The 20,500-nt window shown below is 42.7% G+C and overlaps 3 protein-coding genes and 1 long non-coding RNA gene across 6 annotated transcripts; all 4 read right to left on the bottom strand.

The window, feature by feature from the left end:
* Window positions 1-8,756: 8,756 nt before the first annotated feature.
* On the bottom strand, window positions 8,757-10,107 carry LOC129590293 (ethanolamine kinase 2-like). The gene is made up of 3 exons (XM_055485447.1): window positions 9,999-10,107; window positions 9,701-9,927; window positions 8,757-9,586 (listed from the first exon to the last, which is right to left on the bottom strand). The coding sequence occupies exons 1-3, from the start codon at window positions 10,105-10,107 to the stop codon at window positions 8,933-8,935; spliced, it is 990 nt and encodes a 329-aa protein (XP_055341422.1). The 3' UTR covers window positions 8,757-8,932.
* A 728-nt stretch (window positions 10,108-10,835) lies between these two features.
* Window positions 10,836-13,334, bottom strand: LOC129590088 (uncharacterized). Its single transcript, XM_055485081.1, has 6 exons — window positions 13,107-13,334; window positions 12,870-13,012; window positions 12,647-12,736; window positions 12,014-12,392; window positions 11,494-11,761; window positions 10,836-11,410 (listed from the first exon to the last, which is right to left on the bottom strand). Exons 1-6 carry the CDS (start codon window positions 13,155-13,157, stop codon window positions 11,076-11,078), a joined length of 1,266 nt encoding a protein of 421 aa, XP_055341056.1. The 5' UTR covers window positions 13,158-13,334; the 3' UTR covers window positions 10,836-11,075.
* Window positions 13,335-14,445: 1,111 nt separating this feature from the next.
* LOC129590256 (uncharacterized) lies at window positions 14,446-18,157 on the bottom strand. Of its 3 annotated transcripts, none has more exons than XM_055485391.1 (6): window positions 17,684-18,157; window positions 16,847-16,957; window positions 16,445-16,587; window positions 15,491-15,845; window positions 15,060-15,330; window positions 14,446-14,978 (listed from the first exon to the last, which is right to left on the bottom strand). In XM_055485391.1, the coding sequence occupies exons 2-6, from the start codon at window positions 16,892-16,894 to the stop codon at window positions 14,647-14,649; spliced, it is 1,149 nt and encodes a 382-aa protein (XP_055341366.1). In that variant the 5' UTR covers window positions 16,895-16,957; window positions 17,684-18,157; the 3' UTR covers window positions 14,446-14,646. The 3 variants fall into 3 exon arrangements, with proteins under 3 accessions (XP_055341366.1, XP_055341367.1, XP_055341364.1); XM_055485392.1 differs by having other exon boundaries at window positions 16,847-16,905; window positions 17,740-18,157; XM_055485389.1 differs by lacking the exon at window positions 17,684-18,157 and having other exon boundaries at window positions 16,847-17,239.
* An 861-nt stretch (window positions 18,158-19,018) lies between these two features.
* LOC129590286 (uncharacterized) lies at window positions 19,019-19,920 on the bottom strand. The gene is made up of 3 exons (XR_008690733.1): window positions 19,800-19,920; window positions 19,337-19,449; window positions 19,019-19,157 (listed from the first exon to the last, which is right to left on the bottom strand). It is a non-coding gene; the product is annotated as an uncharacterized LOC129590286 (long non-coding RNA).
* Between the last annotated feature and the right edge of the window lie 580 nt (window positions 19,921-20,500).

Below are 20,500 nucleotides of genomic sequence, written 5' to 3'. Positions count from 1 at the left end.
CAGGATGCAAACAGGTGGCTGCCAGAATATACGGAAGATTTGAATAGACGCAGAGAGGCGGCTCAAGCTGCGCTTACAGCGTCAAAAGCAACCGGAAAAACTCCCAAAAAACAAGCAGCAAATGAGCGCGTCACGCGCGGGGCCAAGGAGAAAATGCCACTTCAGGCATCCGGTGCGATATTGGATGAACCCATATCGGAAACCCCAAGTGTGGCTGAGAGCCAAACAGAACCTCAGTCGTCCCAGTCGGACAATAATTTAATAGCGTTGGCGGCTGCGGATAAAGCAGACATATCCGAGGGATCAGAAACAAGAGCAAGCAAAAGCATTCGTGGTGGAACAATGACCTTCCACCCGGCACAGCTAAAATTACATAGTTTTGTGTCAGAAAAAGATTTTGAGCAACCAGATGAGGACTTCCTTATCCAAGCTAGGGAAGTTGATGAGCAGTTAGCTGCGGCAGAAACTGACCAGGACGTGGGCTTGATAGTTCGGCAAACTATGCCCGTATTGATCCAAAGTCTCCGCACACTCATCGCATCTACAAAAACAAAAGTAGATGAAATGGGTAATACTATGTCGTTAGACGCCCGCGTAGATGCGGAACGAAACGAAAAATTGAAATTTCAAAACGATTTCAATGAAATGCGCATCAAATTCGAAAATGAACAAATAGAAAATGACAGATTGGCTAACGAAATACGCATTGCGAATGATAATTTGCACAGTCTAAGACAAGCCAACAGAAATGCGGAGGCCGCATTTAATGCAATGCAAGATGAGCGCGATACTTTAAAAGACACGAATCGTAATTTTGAAAAACAGTTGGAAGATGCCCAGAGAGATCTTTCAAACGCGAAAGCTACGATTGATGGCCTCAGTGCGCAACCAGCACCGGATTTAACGAAACAAATAACTGATTTGAACCAAAAGCTGTCGAAAGCTCAGAAAGATTGTAATTCTGAGAAAGATGCGCATAAATTAACTAATAAAAATTTGATGGATGCGCAGAACCTGGTCACAAAACTTACCAAAGATTTGGAAGATGAAAAGAAACGGGCTAAAGATGCGGAAGACTCTCTACAGCGTGAACTCACACAAGCGAGAGTTCAGCTGAACAATAAGTCTTCAGTTGGCCCGATGCATATTCCCAAGGAAAAGGATGATGCGTCCCAAAAGGAAATTGAGAGGTTGCAGGGTCTGTTGACTACAGAGCGAGAGAATGTCCAAAAGGCCCAAAAGGAATTAAAAGATTCGAAAAAGGATAAAAGATGTGATAATTGTGAGAACGCGATTCAAGCGAAAAATACAGCACAGGCTGACGCATATGAAAAGTCTGAAAGGTGTAATCGACTGTATGAAGAAAATGCGCAATGCCGAAAGGAATGGCATGAAAAACAAGACCAACTTACCAAGATGGAAGTGGATCTAAAGCAAGCGTATGACGAGCTCCGTCGGCTTCGAAATACAGATGCTGTTCTTGGCGGCGGTGAAGGATATTTTCAAAGGGAAGCGCCGGTAGCATCTGGAGATGTATTACGCCCTCCCGCTTTTACACCATTTAATCCCCAAAATTTCTCGTCATACGTGGATCAGCCCTTAGCTACTGGTAGTAATCCAGCTGGCATCTTGAGGAGACCTAGACAGGAATCACGAGTCGAATTTTCGGAGGCTCAGGTCATGCCGCGTTCATCGTCAGAAAGTCAAATCCCAAGAGAAACGGCATCTACGAAACAGAGGAAGAATGGCTCAACAGATTTACGCCAACAAATTCTGAAAAGAACAGCTGACGAATCTAGTCGCCAGATGCGAGGAACAGAAAATAGAGACAGTTCTGATACGGAAAATGAACTGATGGATGATGCCCTAATGGAGGACGAACACGGTCGCCCCAGTAGCACGGCCAGTAATGAGTCTATGTCTAGAAATCCTCAGCTGGAGGAATGGCTAAATAAACAGACCCAAATTTCGGATAGAACGACGCTTACACAAGAAAGCGTTGTTGAGCTTTTAGCAAAAATTGTGGAAAAAGACAGTGATAAAACAGTAGGAGGCATGAAGCTACTTGCCTTTGATGATGCTCACCCGGAAAAAATCCAAAGGTGGCTTATGAATGTTGAACAATGTAGAGCCACGAATAACTGGAATGATGAAACGACGTGTCGCAGAGTAATCGGTGCATTCACCGGTCCGTCCTTTCAATGGTTTGAAAAATTCTGGAAGGACAATAAAGGCAAATCGTGGCCTGATTTCTTTAAGCCGGCTATCGTTGAGCATTTTAACGGCTCGCTGTCTAAAGCTGATATTCGCCGAAAAATGAATAATCGTAAATTGGAATTTTATGAACCAGTCCGTGCTTACCTGGATAGTTTCCTCCCATGGTTTGAGGAACTAAAAACATCTGACGAAGAGCAGGTGGAGGCACTCCTTGATGGCGTACAGGAACATCGGCCGGCATGGTTCCGTGAAATTTATAATGCGGCACCTAAAAATTATGCGAAATTTGAGAAGAAGTTACAGGAATGCGAAAAGTTATGGAAGCGCATGAATAAAGATAAGAAGACACCTGAATCAACTCAGAGAAATGCTCCTGCGAGCCCAGAAGTGCCGGCAATAATAATAATAATTCGAATTATGAAAATCGAGGCGGCCGCGGTGGCTCGTCGCAGAGAGGAAATTATTATTCGAACCGGGGAGGCCGCGGAAATTATGGCAACAATCGCGGAGGATATTCACGTTCGTACACGGAGACAGTGATTCCCCAGCCGCAGAATTCGGTGGCTCCGGTGCAGCCTGTCCTGAATGTGCCCCAGCCGCAGTTTGTCCCTGTCCCGGTGTTTCAACAGCCGCAATACGTTGAGCAACAACACCCGGTGCAATTTGCGCAGACCTTCCCACAGCCAATTCCTATGCAGGCTCCTATGCCTGTTCCAGTTCAGATGATGAATCCAATGATGCCGGCCATGCAACCTCAGTTCCAGCAACCGGTACAGAATTTTGATCCACAGTACCAACAGAATGGCCCTGCGAATAACAACAGTTATGATGGCGGTAATAATCGTGGAAATTACCGAAATAATAATAATAATTACCGCGGACGAGGTGGCTATAACAACAACAATAATCGTCAGCAAAATAACCAGAATTACCGGCAAAATCAGCAGGCCGGTAGTCAGCCCCCCTTTGATGAACGAAATATCCTGAAGGATAAATGGCGAACAAATCGTGGGGTCGAGATTTGCTTCCGCTGTCATGGCCTTCATCCTGCAGCTGGTTGTATGAATCAATTTGTACTTCCCCGTCAGTATGAGCCATCTGCAGAATTATTGGCGCGTTACAATAACCCGCAGCAGCAAATTAATATGATGGAGTTGGACTTACCGGCCGGTTTGTCCACATCGCCGCCACAGTGCAATAAAATGGAAGTTCAGGATTTTTCGCAATATCCGTTGGCAGATCACGTTTGTTTGTTGCCGACGCTGGATGCCCAGGCTTGGTATTCTGTAATCGATATAAATTATCAGAAAGTGAAGACTATGCTGGATACGGGCTCTAGCATTTCTGTTATGTCTTTAAAAATGGCGAAGGATTTAAAATTGAATATTCACCGCTGTCCTGATCACATCAAAGGCAGAGTTGTACATACAGCTTACCAGGGAAGACAGTTGATTGAACCGTTGTCGGTGGTGGTTACCATCCATGAATTTGGGATGGCTTTTGAGCACGCAATGCTTGTCAGTTCCACTTTTGACAGGGACCACGTGGTTTTAGGTTTAGACTTTTTAGCTACAAAGCCTTTTATACTAGATATGAACACGATGACTTGGCGTCTCTCGCGTAGGCAGCCTAATGCACCGGCATTCTTGCGTCGCGAAACTCACTTGATGTCGGACGTCATTAGGTCACACGATTTTGATCCGTTAATTCCTGTGGGAGTTAAGCCGTCCCCGTCAATCCCTGCGTTGATGTTGACAGAGCGCATTGGCGTCGCTAAAGAAGCGAAATTCGTGCCTTATGTGTCGGCACATTTAATTTTGGCAAAAGCTGACCCAGAAATTTGTATCTTACACTTACAAAGGCTAAGCAGGAGTGGCCGCGCCCAGTCGCGTCGCCACCAGTGACAAAAGCGGCTGATGCCCCGGTGAAAACGGAAGTTAAAGAAACTACACCAGCCCAGGTAGCCCCGCTTAAAAAGGGATCCGATCAGCGTGATGAAGAGTTTGTGCGTAGTGCAGTACAGGAGATGATTCGCCAATATCTCCCGAGAGCAGCTTCCGTCGCGGATGAACCTGTTTGTCCTACAATTAAAAAAGAAATTAAGGCGGAGAAAAACCCAGAACCAAGTCAAGCTCGTGGGGGAGGCGGTGAAATAATTGTACATAATATGCAGTCAAGTTCGCGGGGGAGAGAACAGGCGTCTCCTCAGCAGCTAATCAAAAAGGAAAAAGTTTCGCAGCCGTCTCCGGCTAGCAGTTCGAGTACCTCGTCTTCGGCATCGGTCAGCCCTGTGCCTAATTCTGGCTCCAGTCAATTTCGTGGGGGTGACGATCCCTTGCAACTTCCAATTCAAATTTCGTCAGTGGACGCAGTACTGAAACAGCATCCTGCAGCAAAATATCTATACATGGGTGTTTTAGAGAAATCGGCGAAGGTGGTTGAATGCCTTAGCATGGACAATAAACTGCTAAATGTCATACCTGTTGAACGTGACCGTAGAGATGTTGATGAAGTCCACGACTATCCATCTTACATGGCACGCAATCCAGAGCTCAAGAAGTGGATGACGCCGATGGACAGGCCACAGGATAAGCAGCTCTTCCCTACAGAAAAAAGATTTCGTGACCCACAGTTTTGGCGTGAAACTCAGCAACAGTGCGTTGATAGCCGCATGTGGTATAAAATGTACAAAAAGCCGTCGCATGCTAATACGAATTTCACAAAGTATGAAATAAATCGGTTTGTAATCTGTGAGGGAATTTTGTGTAGGGTACCTGATCACTCTGGTACTTGCCCGCGGATATATGTACCGCATCAATGGCGACAAAAGTTGATAGCCTGCTTCCATGAAATTTTAATTCATAAGCAAGCGTACGGTCCCTATGAAAAATTATATCCGTATCTGGTTAAGCTTTTCTATTGGCCTGACTGCATTATCGAAATTGAGCGTTATGAAAAGGACTGCGATGTATGCAGAAATTCCGTTAATGATCGTCGACATTTCGAAACTTTGAAGCGCAATGAGCAATTACATGCACAGAAAGCTACGGGAAAGCGCAAGGTTACCTTTTCGGTAGAGAACCCGGCGCCAGCTGGTGAATTTGAGAATGGTAGCTTTATTCCCGCGGAAGGTATGAAGCCCATTAATATCGGTCCCTGCCCGGTCTCCTACGAAGACAAGCAGGCGGAGAAGCAAAGAGAAATAAACTCACAAATAATTAATAACTCACCGCAGCAGGAGTATTCGGAGTTTACATCAGAAGAGGCCAGAGTAGCATATGACTTGGCCAGGGAAATTAATATTAATGAACAGTGGGAAATCTGGAATGACATCCAAAAGCAAAAAGCATTGACTGAATCTGCAGCTGTTAATCCAGTGCAACCCACCGTAGGAAATTACGAGCCACCACTAGAAGGTTCGGGAAGGAATTCCCCTAGGCGTAAAAAGTCCAGCTACAGCCGCAGAATTCGGCGGGAATACGCAGAAAGAGAGGCGGCAAGCCAAATGTCGGCTGAGACAGTGGAGCCGGCACCGGTGTCGCAGTGTGTCATTCGAATAATTTTTGTCTTTATTTTGCTGTACGTTTTATTTTCCGATTTTACCCGCGCGCTGAGTCAATGACTGGTCGTTTTATGCCCTGTAGATCTCGTTGCAAAATCTTTACTGTACCTGGATAGATCTGATCTTCGATTACGTTGAATTAAAAGGATATAGCGCGAGGCGCTGATTGGTTGCTTCTCCTGCCAGTATGGAATCTGCCGCAGTTTAAAATTTCGTTCCAGCAGACAGGTATAAAATCACTTGCGCGTAGTGTGCAGAAATCGGCATTGTGGATTTTTCATTTCGGCCTTTTGGTACGCTGGATTTTCGCTGTGTGTAGACTGTGATTTTAACGCTTTTTCTCTTTACTTTTAGCGTTAAAAGGTCACTAGTTTTCATTAGTTGGGCATGCCGCCTATTGATCGTAACCGAGCTTTTGATAAGCTGGTTGACGCTATTTTTCATTCATCCTCCAACCAGCAGCAACAACAGTATAATGCCGGTTATAATTACCGAGGAAGGGGTGGAGCCCGTGGTGCTTACCGTGGCAACTTTCGTCCGTACGGCCGAGGAAATCATCGGAATTTTGGAGACAATAACTTGCGTCGTGGAAACGATCATTGGCGTCGTAATGGCCGACCTCTGAGCGCACCGGAAGTTATTGAAGTACTTGATGGAGACGCTCACCCAGTTGCTCCAGTGGAAGCTGCCGCCGCAAACATGGAGGTTGACGACCCGGGCAACCAAGCAGCGAATGCACCGAATCCGATCCAAGGCAACGGAAATGTGGCTGCAGGTGAGCCCAATGGTGTCAACCCTGCTGTCAATCTACATGGCCCACCAGCCTTGAATGCTGTTGTTGTCCCTCTGGCTGTCATTCCACCTGTGCAGGCCCCGGCTAACGCTGAATTTCCCGGTTTGCCACCAAATGTTTTGCCGCTACCTGAAGTACCGATTGTCCGCGATGCCCGCGACCGTTCTCCAGCTGATCGCCCACGTGCGCCGTCTGCACCTTCCGGTCCTGTTGGTTCTGCCGACCATAATTTTGTGCCTGGCTATTTGGCCCAACAGCAGCAGCGGGAATTGGATGCTGATCGTCGACGTCAGATGGCTGCAGTTTCGCCGTTTGGATGCTGCTTCTGGCTCTGGTATTACTGGTCTCTTTTCATTGGCTCCCAGTGCTGGCAAGTAACCTTGACTCACCTTTGACATTGACCTTGGTTGCTTTCTTTGATCTCATATTATTACTGGCTTTGTTGCGCTGCCTTGACTTTTGATTTTGTTGTCTTTTACTGGTTTACATTATTGTATTAGTGCGTTGGTAGATTGCACTTACCATTTTAATACGCTTATTTGTAGCTTGTTTGTTGTTGTTGACATTTGTTGCTATACGATGTGATTTGTAGTACTCGAGAATTCGTAAGAATACTACTGGTTGTTGGTTATCGCGGTCTCGTTCGTTTAATGCATAGTTCTACAGAATTACACATAATCACATTTTAAGATTTTAATTTCACAATTAATAAAGCTTTATGTCGTATACGGTACATACAAAACACCATCCAAACTCAAGCGGCACCATGTCAGTAATTCATAGTTCGCCTTCCTGGATCCTTGGACCTCCGCCCTGCCACACCCGTGGACTTCCGGATGCCTCTTCGCCAAGGATTCCACACATTAACTCTCTGGAATCGCGGCGTACAGTCACATTGGGCATCGGATGGACACGTGGATTGTGCGGTGGATCGGGATCAGGATGGATGGAAGTGCACAATCGCACTGGGATGTTGCGGGATGGATTGTTTATTTTGGCACAGCCAAGCATCGTTCGTGGGGGTGACGTATGGGAGTAGGATCATACGCCGGATGTACGTACTGGATGCTGACTGTCCGCCTTCCACCTGCAACATAACGGATAATCTGGTCAATCTCTTCTGTGATTTGCTGTTCTCTTTTACTAGCGATGTATATGATGTCATAACGCGAAGTCTATATAAGTTCTGGTGATGCCTAATATCGGAATCAGTAGTCTGAGATTTACTTCGAGGCTGCTTCTAATTACAATTTCCTAGTGTTGTGAACTGTGATGTGAATTGGATTAAGAGACAGCAATACTTGTTCCTACTGAAGTATAGTTGTTCCCGGATTATCGCTTAGTATACAGGTTTGCTCGTGACACAATCGTCCTAGCTCTTGCCGATCCTCACAGGACTTACGACCGGAAGTTGTGGTTAGCGTGTTCCTGAGGGATTCCTGAGTTCCTGTGTTCCTGATTCGCTCGTCTTATCCACCATAATTCTTCTGTTACAGTTTGAGAGTACGAGTGCCTACCGATTGAGCATTACAGGCGTGGAAGAGTAAAGATTGTTCATGGAGCCTTAACCGGCGTGAACGCTTATACACGACAATGTTGTAGATAACTGAAAACTTACGGAAACCGAAACACCGGTACCTTGTTAATGCAGTGCACGATCTATAACAATATCATCGACCTACCGACCATCGACCTAATACTGACGTACTGCTCGGCATTCTAGTATTCTAGAATAAGGCGTAAACGATCTCCCGTATTTTTAGTATGGCCCGCAATTGGTAATTTTTTTACTCCTACCCGCGCAAGACTGACCACCTGTGATACCGTCACAAAAAAGAGTTTTACATACACCCAATAGTTGTGACACGCACACCACCGCAGGAATAAAAGGATTTTTTACAATTTTTAAATGCTTTTGTAATTCGTTTGTCGGGAAAGCTTGGTTGTAGCTGCCGACTATTGTTGATTTACCCAAATACTGATCTATAGAATGAATCGTACGTATTCTACTGTATTTTTGTTATTACAGTACGTAGCAAGGTTTGGTTTCTCCTGCGCACAACAACACAGAAGCCCTCGTGTGTATACGTATTAATTTTGTTCTTTAAGAACATACTCCTTTCGGAAATGAATTTGTAAAACTATTTATTCTATTTTTGAAATTTATTCAGTCAATTAACACCATTCAATAGAAACCAAAAACTTCTTTATTACTGTTTCCACTCCCATAAAACTATTGAGAAAGCGTTCAGGTACAAAGTGTATCATACAACAAAGTAAAATACCACGATCCGTCAACAACCAGGACTTGTATTGTTATTAAAGTAGCTATTACTTTAACGGATACAGCATACAAAATATTAGAACAGTACTGCTTTCCGCTTCTGATATTCATCCAACCGTTTCTTGCCATATGTAAGATAATCAAACTCAATACTGGATGACTCCGCCTGCTGGAAGCTCCAGATAATCCAGAACAGATGCGCCACCAGCGCGAACCGGTTGACCGTCAAATACATTCGCTCCACTTCCTCCTCGTCCACCGTCTCTTCCTCCCGTCCATGGGCGTGATGCCAGCATTGCAGATAATAGCGCAACCAGACCATCTGCACTTCCCGGCTAGGATACCGACTGTAATCCACATCATCCACGCCGCACCATTCGTTGAAGTGATTGCCAATATCGTACGCTTGATAGTTGAGACCGGCGTACTCGAAGTCGATAAAGCGGATCTGGTCGGCGTCCTCATCGTACAGGATGTTGCGGTAGAAAAGGTCATTGTGGCAGAAGACTTCTGGGGAGACGTTGCTCTCGTGGACGGTCAGCTCCGTCTGCAGGAAATTAACTTCGGCTTCGAAGTATTTGTGGTTCGGGAAGTCCAGCGAGCGATATGTGTTTTCAGTAATCGGATCGCTGAATGTTTTGGGAGATTGTCGCAGCATGGTATGGAGTTTGTCGAAGAGGGAAGTGTGCGGATGGGATCCCTTATGGCGGTAAATGCAGTGCAAATGCACCTACAATAGCAAAGTGATGAATCATGAAGGAAATATAAAGAGCGAATTTTGAGTGCATTTATTATTTTAATTTTTTCATTAAAAACCTTTTTGCTAGTATATTTGTTCGTTTACCATTTTCTCAATGATGAGCTTGCTGATGTGTGGATCGGCCGTCATTTCCTGCTCCAGCGCTTCCCCTTTGACATACTCATAACACATGCCATTTGCAAACACACCGTACACCTCTCCGCAGATCTTCCTTTCGGACAGGATCTGGAGCGTGCGCAGTTCGGCCTTGCGGTCAATGTTCTTCTCGGTGTCTTCTCCGTGGATCTGATCAGAATTTTCTCCAGCGGATCCTCGTCAAAATATATCACCACGAGTTTATTCGTATAACCACCGGTGACATCTTCGATTTTTAAGCGCTCACTTTCCAGTCGCTTAAACCAATCCGGGCGGAAATGCTGGAGTATGGTGCGCACCGATGCTTCCGGATCGTTGTGATCAAAATTGAATGATGTGCGCGGAAGAGAGGCCATCTTCACTTCGTGAAGAGCTGTTCTGCTACAGTGAAGTATTTTAGTGGTGTTGCAATCCTGCAGATGTTTTCGGTTAATTTCGGTAGCACAAATCAGCACATTATGAGAGCTTAATCACATATACTGCAAACGCATGCGTTTTTGCGTGCATATTCCGAGTGACTGAAGCGACGGCGTTTGCAGCAGGATACTTGTCTGTGTAATAACTAATAACAAAAGACCGGTTTTTGAAAGGAAATTGTCACGGTGGTATACCGAATCTTACGATTAAAAGAATGGCTTACTAATGTTTTACTCAGCCTTCGTTTAACAATCATGTGATACTGTATTTGTAAGTACTAGTGCCGTACAGACTGTACTCACTGCTTAGCGCAACTGCTGCTGTTTCGCAGAAAATTTTTTGCACTAACAGATATTTTTGCACTTCGCAATGGAGTCTCGTATTCACACGTACAGGAGATTAGAGCACTGCCGATAAAAGTAAAAAGCTAAACGCTTGCAACCTTGAATGGACGGGACTTTAGTCCTAATTTAAAAAAAGATAGATATCGCTGCCGCTTAAGTAACCACTCGCATTAGAGAGACTGAGAATTCAGAGTTGAGATAAATATCTAATTTTTGAAACTGCCGACAACTATAGACGTAATCTTCGGTTGAAATCACTAAAGAGATTAACACCAAGATTGATTTTATAAACACCAAGTTCAGCTGTTATTATTATCGTGAGTTTTCATTCATATTCAGAATTAATCATTAATGTTAAACTTTTTCCGGTATTTACAAATTCCTTTGTACATCTTTTGGCGCAGTTATTTACAAAACAAACTTGTCTTAGAAATACGTCAGAAGCATTAAAAACTCATGAATTATCATAAACAGTCAGCAAAAACTCTTGGAAAGGTCAACACGAATAACAGCAAAAATCGCTGCGGGTATGTATAAACCTAAGACGTATATAGTTGTCTTTGTTATGCTGTCATGTCCTGAATTGTAGATTCGTATGCTGCTTTCATAGTCTGGTAGCAGTCCGATCCCGGAGTTCGTCGGCAAGCCGGTAAGGTGTTATTCCACGGAGCGTAGTAGACGAACTGTCTTGGGTCGAAGCAGAAGGGCTTCACCGCATTAGCGAGGGCTTCGTCAATCTTTCGCTTCTCATTCGCACTCATGTCCTCTGCAGGTTTGCGGCGTGTGTAGGTGTACAAAAAGGGATCAGCGCATATTCCGTCGTAGCCGTACTTATTACACGAAAGGTAGAATGCGTAAGAATCATATTCCATCGCCAATACGATAGAGTTATCGATACCTTCGCGAAACAAAAAATGTTTATTCTGTTGTTACCACAAGATTAGTGGGCATGAAATTGCTGCGAAATGTTTTTTTCCTAACCAGCTGGAAACGTTGTCGATCCACTGTCGAAATATGGACCAATCTGTCGTCCATCCACAGTAAAGTGGCATACTTCTTGCATGTTTTCGCAAGTGCCATTATCTCTGTCGATGTAATATTGTTCCTGGGTCATTACTGCGCAGGGAATTTCGGTTGTTGGAAAGTAGCATTTTCCCAGATTTGTGTAGTAATTGATGACGTTTTGGGACAATTTATCCTGTGTGGCGTTTATATACCAAACGTTGTAACCATACCATACTCCGGCAATCTACAACACACATATACACACAAAGATTCAATTTCAATAACAATGCAAAAAATGGTGAAAGATATGCGGATAAATGACACAGTCCACAGATTTTGGATGATTTTTTAAAAGTCTTTTTGCGTTTATTGTATTAATATGTTTTGAAGTTCATATATATTTTTTGTTTTATGTATATATCTTTTATATAGTGTTTTGCTGTCAACTGCTTTTACCATAGGTACCGATAGGACAAATGCTAACTAAGGGTCATACCTTAGCTGGATCAACGTACAGTCCGCGAGGTGCATTAGGGATTCCACACTTGTAATACGGCTTGGCGGCACCGTACGGATAGCTGTCCAGACCGACATATGAAGGGTTATAGTTGGTTTGGTTAGCGTATTTTGGCGGAGCATAAGCAGCGTACGGTTGGGGTCCATAGTTGACCGGTGACTGATTGTAGACCGGCGCGGCTGGTTTGGAGTAACTGCTGTAAGGAGGTTGGTTGTACGAAGGTGCATAATACGGCTGCGGAGGTTGTGGGGCGGCATACTGCGCTGGTGCTGGAGCGTAAGAAGGAGCGTAGGCTGGGGCGGCGGGATAGAATGCGGGTTGGGAGTATGCCGGCTTCCCCTCATCCGCATAAAATCCGCTATAAGGAACATCATATCGTCGCAAGTCATCTACTAAACTGTGTCTGACTAGTTTGCAAAAATTATGTGGTGTAGTTAGGCGCTCCATGTGCGCCGCGGTTACGCAGTCTGTGGTCATAGTTTGATAACAAAAAATGTTTGCATCCCCCACGTGGATACAGCTGCTGCTGCATATATCACAGGCAGACGTCCTTGCATTGCACCAAATTAACAATTAATAATATTGTCTGCTTGCAAGATTAAAAAAGTAAACCTGGTATTGCGATGCAGTGCATTCGGATAAGGTGGCTGGTTTGGGTATGTACCGCCGGGCTGATAGTTTCCTTTTGGCGCACTATACGAGCTACCGGTAAAGAAATATTAAAATTAGGCACATTATGAGTTAACTTTTAAAACTTCGCAGTTGAGAGGCCACAACACATTTTATTCGTACAACAACAATTTTTCTTATGTTCATTGTTCATGAGTACTCGTACTTGTAGTTAATCCCTGGTGACTGGGCTGGATAACCGCCATACGGTTTGGCTTGATAATCTGTGGGCGGTGCAGGTGAATAATATGGCGGTTTCCCGTGATTTTGGACTTCGTTTTGAGCACACACATATCCTACTGCCAGTACCTACAGAATATTAAGATATGGTATATCCTTAATAACTGTTGCCTAATTACTTTTACGCAGCTTTTTCACGCAGACTATGAAAAGGAAGACTTACTGCAAACAGTGCGAAGCTCACAAACCGGGTTTTTCTTCGCGCGAACATCATCTTTGCGAGTATTGTAATTATTTCTTAAAGTGACTAAAAAACAATTTTCTGAGGTACAACTACACGGTATAAAGGAAGAAAATTACAGCTAATTCTGTATGGTCGCTAATTGGGTAATTAGCTTGCGACCATAGTTGTGGGTGTTAAATTCACCAATAAACAAATGATAATGTCACTTTATTACAATCAGTGCAGCCCTTTTTGCTGCTTTCAAAGCAACGCTCGTAGAAAATAGTTTTACGTAATCGTAACAGGCTTTGTTTGAAAAAAATTGTTGGCAGCTATTCTTGGAGAGCATTGCGATTTCCTAAATAAAACACAATTGGTCATCGTTTTGGATCGTAAAATTTGATGGAAGCAGACGATAATATACTACTACGTCGACTACATTTTTTACCGCTTGGTGTAGTACAAAATGTGCATTACGAATAATGGTATTATTGATACACCAAGTTTTGCAGTTTTGAAAATTGGTTTGCTTACATCTAAGTATAAAAACAGCGCAAAACTTAATCTCCCGCCTTTTTTCTTTGCATCTTATCGTATTTTGTAGTTTCTGTTCCATCAAACGACATGAAGTATGAAGTGCATGGGAATAAATGGTGGGAATTTTTAGCTATATATGCAAGCAAAGGTGACAGGTCGATGTGTAATTACATAAGTCTGTGTACATAAGTCTGCGTTCCTTACGAGTATAAAAACTACTGCAGTATTCTAGATCTACAGTTGTGTCTGCATAGGGTAATTAAACATACTGCTACGGAATTAACAAGCAGAAGAGTAATATTTTCGAGAAACTGCTAACCGTTGTCAGTATTTCTTCCGTATTTACAAAAGTCCATGATATAGTGTATCTGCGGCAAAAATACAGCCAGTTGACACTACCAGCTGGCATCATCTGCGCGCTACACCGTGTACGCAGAAAAAATATGTATCCAGACGATGCTTACATTTTGCAATAAAACACTGCCCATAGCAAACTGTCAGTTAAGGATTCATTAATTGTGCTAATGTCGATTGTGGATGCTTATTTTCATAGTTTTGTAGCTGTTGGGTTCCGGTATTCGAGACATGTCGCTCACAAGTCAGGTATCCTCCCAGGGTAATTGGAATCGAAGCAAAACGCTTGCGCCGCATTGCTGTAATGCGATTCATCAAAAATTTGACCATTAACAGCGCAGTTACTTACAAAAAGGGCGAAACATAGTCTACCAATAAATAACTAATTTGTGGATTTTATGCGATATTTTACTGATATCGATGTCTTTGTGTAGCTTCCACGGTAATTATTTATAAAGTTCACCTGCCGTAAATATAAAGATTGTACAGGAATTAATGATCGAATTCGTATTCGAACACTGGAAAGATCAACAGCTGGATAAACCGGGACTTGTAATTTAACTGTATTAGTTGTATAATGTATTGTCACTGCTGTGAGAAGATCCACTACTTGCACTAAATACGCGTAACTTCTTTACAGTCATCTTTTTCATGTTCTCATATCTTGAATTGTGGATTCGTAAGCTGCTTTCATAGTTTGGTAGCACTCCGGTCCAGGTGTTCGAGGGCATGCCGGTAAGGTATTATTCCACGGACCGTAGTAGACGAACTGTCTCGGATCGAAGCAGAACGGCTTCACCGCATTAGCAATACCTTCATCAATACTTCGCTTCTCATTTCCACTCATGTCCTCTGGTTTACGGCGTGTATAAGAGTACAAAAAGGGATCAGCGCATATTCCGTCGTAGCCGTACTTATTACACGAAAGGTAGAATGCGTAAGAATCATATTCCATCGCCAATACGATAGAGTTATCGATACCTTCGCGAAACAAAAAAATGAATATTATAACCCTAGTAAAAAAGGGGCATAGCGTTGTTGGGAATTTTTGTCGATACTAACCGGCCGGAAAAGTTGCTACTCCGCTGTCGAAGTACGGACCAATCTGTCGTCCATCCACGGTAAAGTGGCATACTTCGTGCATGCGTTGGCACGTGCCATTAAATCTGTCGATATAGGATTGTTCCTGGGTCATCACTACGCATGGGATATCGGTTGTGGGAAAGTAACACTTTCCAAGATTTGTGTAGTAATTGATAACATTTTTTGTCATCGGCATGTCCTTTGTGGCGTTTATAAACCAAATGCTGTAGCCATACCAGATTCCCGCAATCTGTAACAAACAACCAGCGATTCAACAACATAGCACAAACCTGCAGGAGAATGCGTAATCGACATAATGCATAAATAACAATATCAGATTTTTCTGACAAAAAATTGTTTTCTGTATGCCATCAAACAATAAATATCTATGCCGAGCCAAAAGGTCATACCTTGGCTGGATCAATGTACAGTCCGCGAGGTGCATTAGGTATTCCACACTTGTAATACGGCTTGGAGGCACCGTACGGATACGTGTCCAAGCCAACAAATGAAGGGTTGTATTTGGTCTGGTTAGCGTATTTCGGTGGAGCATACGGCTGAGGTCCATAGTTGACCGGTGACTGACTGTAGACCGGCGCGGCTGGTTTGGAGTAACTGCTGTAGGAAGGTTGGTTGTAAGGCGGTGCATAGTACGGCAGCGTAGGTTGTTGGGGGGCAGCATACTGTGCTGGACCGTAGGCTGGGGCGGCGGGATAGGAAGCCTGTTGGGAATAATCAGGACGGGCTTCGCCAGGATAAACTCCGCTGTAATCGTTAAAAACAATATACCGTAAACCACTAATAATTATTAATAAGCTCTCTCGCTGTACTCGTAGCAGTTGTAAGCTGCAGTTGTTTTTGTCCAGTTTTGAAAAAATAAAAATTACTTATGTTTTTCAACTAGACGTCGTTTTGTAAATTAGTGATCTTATTCGAGAACAAAATTTTAGATTCCTTACTCAAGCGGTTTATTCATAAAGCGTGCTGCATATCAAAATACTATGATTATTAGTATTTGCATGCTTGAATTATAGAAAATTCAACATGGTATAATGCTCTGAAGTGCATTTAGATAAGGCTTGAATATGTACCACCGGGCCGATGATCTCCTTTTTGCGTTCCATATGGGTTAATTAACAATAAGCAGTGTCAGAAGATATTAAAACTAAACATATGATGATTTATGAAATTATATATATAATTTCATATATATATTTCATATATATATAATCATATATATATGATTATCACGTCTTATAAAACTCCAGTTAGAGGTTTATGTATTATACAAAAATTTTGATACAGTCTGCAACTGAATTTCGATACAATAATAACTTGTTAACGTTGGCAGTATTAGCACATACTTGTAGTTATTCACTGGTGGCTGGGCTGAATAGCCTCCGTATGGTTTGGCTTGATAATCTGTTGCCGGTGCAGGTGAATAATATGGCGGTTTTCCATAATTTTGGGCATCGTTTTGAGCACACACACTTCCTGGCGCCAACACCTAAAAATGGTGAAACGTGTAACAACATTTCGCCGATAAATGCTGTTTAATTACAGAACTTTTATACAACTTTCTCGTTCCAGAATTGGTGGTTATACATTAGCGAAATACTAGACAGTGCAGACAAGGGTTGTCCATAAGCATTTAAACTTTTCAGGTTAAAGCAAAAATGTAACAGCATGACGTGAATAAGTTTGGTTGATATATTAAATTCATATTTCATATACTGTGTCTGTAAGTACGACTCTAGAAGACTTACCGCAAATAATGCGAAACTCAGTACTTTGCTAAATTTGGCCAACATCATCTTCGCGAGCACTGTAATTTAACTGTTGGTGGGAAGAGATTTTCCGAGATATACCTATGCAATCTAAAAGAAGAAATTAACCGCTAATTTTATGTGGGCGCTACCCGGGTACTTAATTAGCCTGCCACCACAGTTTGTTGGTGTTACTTTTCCCAAATAAAATATTTGTGGAGCTGCATACTGCAGTCACTGCATGCGTTTCGCGGTATTCTCGATTTCACGCTGATCATGAGGGAAAAAATTTACGTAACCGAAACAAATCCAGTTTGGAAAAAAATTGTTGGCAACTATTGTTGGCGAGCATGTATCGGGACTTTTTTTACAGGGCAATTGAACATCATTCCGAATAATACAATTTGATTAAGGTAAGAAAGTTATGTAGAACAAAATGTAACAGCATATATAACAGCATCTGTAAATATAACAGCATCTGATAAGTTTTGCACATCAAAAGCTGTACATATGCATAATGTATTCGTATGAGTCGCGGTTTCTTCCGCTAATTCTGCAAAATAATACGCTGGAGTTTTCCTTTGAACCCAGCCATAGATATATTCGCGTTTGTTTGACTATTTAACTGCATAACATTTCGGAAACTTTTCGTGTTTTGTAAAGACTAAATGTTGATAATTTAGTACCAGTATAGAGTAACCTATTTTGCAATTAGAAAAATAAAATAGACAATCGGCGCATTGTAACCGAACAGACTCGATAGTGCTAGAAATAAAACAAAAACTTTATAGCAAGATAATGAAAACAGTTATTAAATGTCATTTAGTCTTGGCTTACCTGCGCTGCCATGTCAAGAAGAATGTTTTACGTAGTTATTACTGCTATTAAAATACCTGAAATTAACAGATCACTGGGAATTAGCGATTCTCCAAGTAAAAGTTTAATGACTCCCAGGTTCCACTATGTTAGCGGTGTTTCTAGAACGATACGAATTAATATGCATATTTGCGGCAAAATACGTCGACATGACTTTAACAGCTCACAATAAAATTTTTCATTGCCCGTGCGTAAACATAGTGAGAATCGCGTTTCCCGTACGTACTCGTATTTCCCAAAACTTGAAAAAAAATTAAAATTATCGGCTAAGTATTCAACGTGCTAATCTCGATTGTGGATGCGTACGCCGCTTTCATAGTTTGGTAGCAGTCGGATCCCGGCGTCCGTGGGCACGCCGCCAAGGTGTCATTCCAAGGTCCATAGTAAATGAACTGTCGGGGATCGAAGCAGAACGGCTTGACCGCATTACTAACGGCTTCGTCGATTCTCCGCTTTTCTTCGGCGCTGATCTGATTGGGTTTACGGCGGGTGTAGGTGTACAAGTAGGGGTCAGCGCACAGTCTGGAACGGAACTGTATTTGCTGCAGGAATGGTAGACAGCGTAGGATTCGCTATCCATAGCCAGTACGATGGAATTATCCAAACCTGGAGGTCAAAGACACAACTTCATATACTTACTGTATACTTTGCTGACAAAGCGATTAAAAACGGATACTGCAGTCGCTTGCACTAATCTATATATATACTGACCGGCAGGAAGTACAAAGGCCGGCTGCGCGCCTGTCGAAATACGGACCAATCTATCGTCCGTCCTCGGTGAAGTGGGATACTTCGTGGAATCCTTGGCATGTTCCACTGATTCTATCGGTGTACGTCTGCTCCTGAGTCATGACCACGCAGGGAATATCTGTTGTAGGGAAGTGACATGTACCCAGATTTGTGTAGTAATTAATGACGTTCAGATGATCCTTCGATTGTGGCACATCCTGGGTAGCGTTTATAAACCAAGAGTTATACCCGTACCAAATTCCTGCGATCTAAAAGCCATCACAGTTATTGTATATTACAGCACGAATGCTTTAAGGAAAGGTCACGTTGTCTGACATTAATTTCTCACTGGTCGTAATATGCATAACATAATTGTTCTAAAAGTTCAAACTTAACTACCTTGAAGGATCAACTCGCAGTCCGCGAACTGCATTGGGAAATCCGCACTGATCATAAGGCCTGTTTGTACCGTACGGAGAAGTGTCCAGACCAACGGACGCCCGGATAAGGGACTGCGTAATCTGGCGGTGCATACGGTTGTGGCCCATGATTGACCGGTGGCTGATTGTAAACCGGCGAGGCTGGTTTGGAATAGTTGTTGTATGAAGGTTGGTTATAGGGAGGTGCGTTGTACGGCGGAAAAGCAGGATAGCTCATCGGTGGTGAAGGACCGGGATAGGAAGCGTCTTGGGTATAACCATACTTGCTGTCGTCACAATAAAATTGATGAGTTTTTCTCAGGAATCTTTGTCCCGGAAGCTGGCTTATATGTATGCATGAACTTACAGTGGACAGAGGACTTTACCCAGTATCGCATCATAAAGCATTCACTGCTTTCATTTATATATCAAGCTTATTAATTAGTTTAGAAGCTGGACCATATACCTTCCATACTGGCTCGCTGGATAATCCTTGGACGGAAATGGATTATTGTAATACGGGGGTTGTGGATAATTTCGACCGTCAGTTTGAGCTTTCACGTTTCTGACCACTGCCACCTAGAATTGTATTAATCTAGGTATAAATAGCGCGCGAGTGTACTTGTAACGTGTAACTGGTGAAGTCTACGATCATTCATATAATAAAACACTAGTACTTCTTTTCTGCGTTTTTTTGTCTAGATAGAATCACGCCGTTCGTTTTCACTTAATGCGCATAAACATTTGTTCATAAGCTGCGGTAATTTTTCGGTGGATTGGAAGTCAAATAGTGGTATTATTTAATTACTTAATATCTAACAACATGGTCAGTTTTATCATCTTTTAGACTGCATACGACCGACCATCTACTCTAGAGTAAGTATACGTGCTTCGCATACAAGCGCTTCCACATGAGTGTGATTTCCTACCATAAAAAATACGGAGCAAATGGTGTTGATATGGCCGAACATCCCTCGAAAATATTTTCAGGTAATACAGTAAATAATATTCTCCGGCGTATCTAACATGTAAATTGATGCCCTCAAAACCAACAAACAAGTAAATACCGTTCTATAACCAAAACAGATTTTGGTTTCTCCACGCACAGTAGGAAAATCTGTCATTATCGTAATCAAGACAACTCTAGGTTATGCTAGCAGTGTTTCATGCAAAAAATCTTTACGTAACCAAATAAAATGTTTCACTATGTTTTTAAAAAATGCCTGGCAGCTGTTGCATCGGATGAAACGGTCTTTTGCCGACACTGGTCGCCACTCTACAGATCCACAAATTGGATTGTACACCATGTTAAAACATACACAGTTCTAAAATTTTAGTTTAACCGTACTTGCCACTTTCAAAGCGAAACGGTTGAAAATAAAATTATCCCACCATTATCCGCTTAAAGTAAGAATGATATCTTTGGCTGCAAAGGTACGAGTAAGAACTAATAAGAAGGATACCTTTGCAGATGCTTCTTAGCAGAAACAAAAAAAGTGTATCGTATGAATGTGTATCAGTCAGTGTATGTAATGATATGTATTGCATATTTCCGACGCCTTCCTTCACCAAGCATACTGATCTTTGGTCAAAAACAATGTACAGACACGGAATTTATAACGGTTACTGT

This window comes from Paramacrobiotus metropolitanus, unplaced genomic scaffold, assembly GCF_019649055.1.
Source record: "Paramacrobiotus metropolitanus isolate TYO unplaced genomic scaffold, Prichtersi_v1.0 Parri_scaffold0000039, whole genome shotgun sequence".
NCBI lineage: Eukaryota > Metazoa > Tardigrada > Eutardigrada > Parachela > Macrobiotidae > Paramacrobiotus > Paramacrobiotus metropolitanus.
This window is presented reverse-complemented; position numbering and strand designations above follow the sequence as displayed.

Excerpts from the sequence above, each read along its gene's own strand:
- LOC129590293 (XM_055485447.1), bottom strand. The coding sequence starts at position 10,107 with ATGGCCTCTCTTCCGCGCACATCATTCAATTTTGATCACAACGATCCG. Across the intron at positions 9,928-9,998 it reads TTGGTTTAAGCGACTGGAAA|GATCCGCTGGAGAAAATTCT; the intron begins GTGAGCGCTTAA and ends TATTTTGACGAG. Across the intron at positions 9,587-9,700 it reads AGCTCATCATTGAGAAAATG|GTGCATTTGCACTGCATTTA; the intron begins GTAAACGAACAA and ends TTGCTATTGTAG.
- LOC129590088 (XM_055485081.1), bottom strand. The coding sequence starts at position 13,157 with ATGATGTTCGCGCGAAGAAAAACCCGGTTTGTGAGCTTCGCACTGTTT. Across the intron at positions 13,013-13,106 it reads TGAGCTTCGCACTGTTTGCA|GTACTGGCAGTAGGATATGT; the intron begins GTAAGTCTTCCT and ends AATATTCTGTAG. Across the intron at positions 12,737-12,869 it reads TCACCAGGGATTAACTACAA|CTCGTATAGTGCGCCAAAAG; the intron begins GTACGAGTACTC and ends CTTTACCGGTAG.
- LOC129590256 (XM_055485391.1), bottom strand. The coding sequence starts at position 16,894 with ATGATGTTGGCCAAATTTAGCAAAGTACTGAGTTTCGCATTATTTGCG. Across the intron at positions 16,588-16,846 it reads TGAGTTTCGCATTATTTGCG|GTGTTGGCGCCAGGAAGTGT; the intron begins GTAAGTCTTCTA and ends CACCATTTTTAG. Across the intron at positions 14,979-15,059 it reads AGTAGCAACTTTTCCGGCCG|GTATCGATAACTCTATCGTA; the intron begins GTTAGTATCGAC and ends TGTTTCGCGAAG.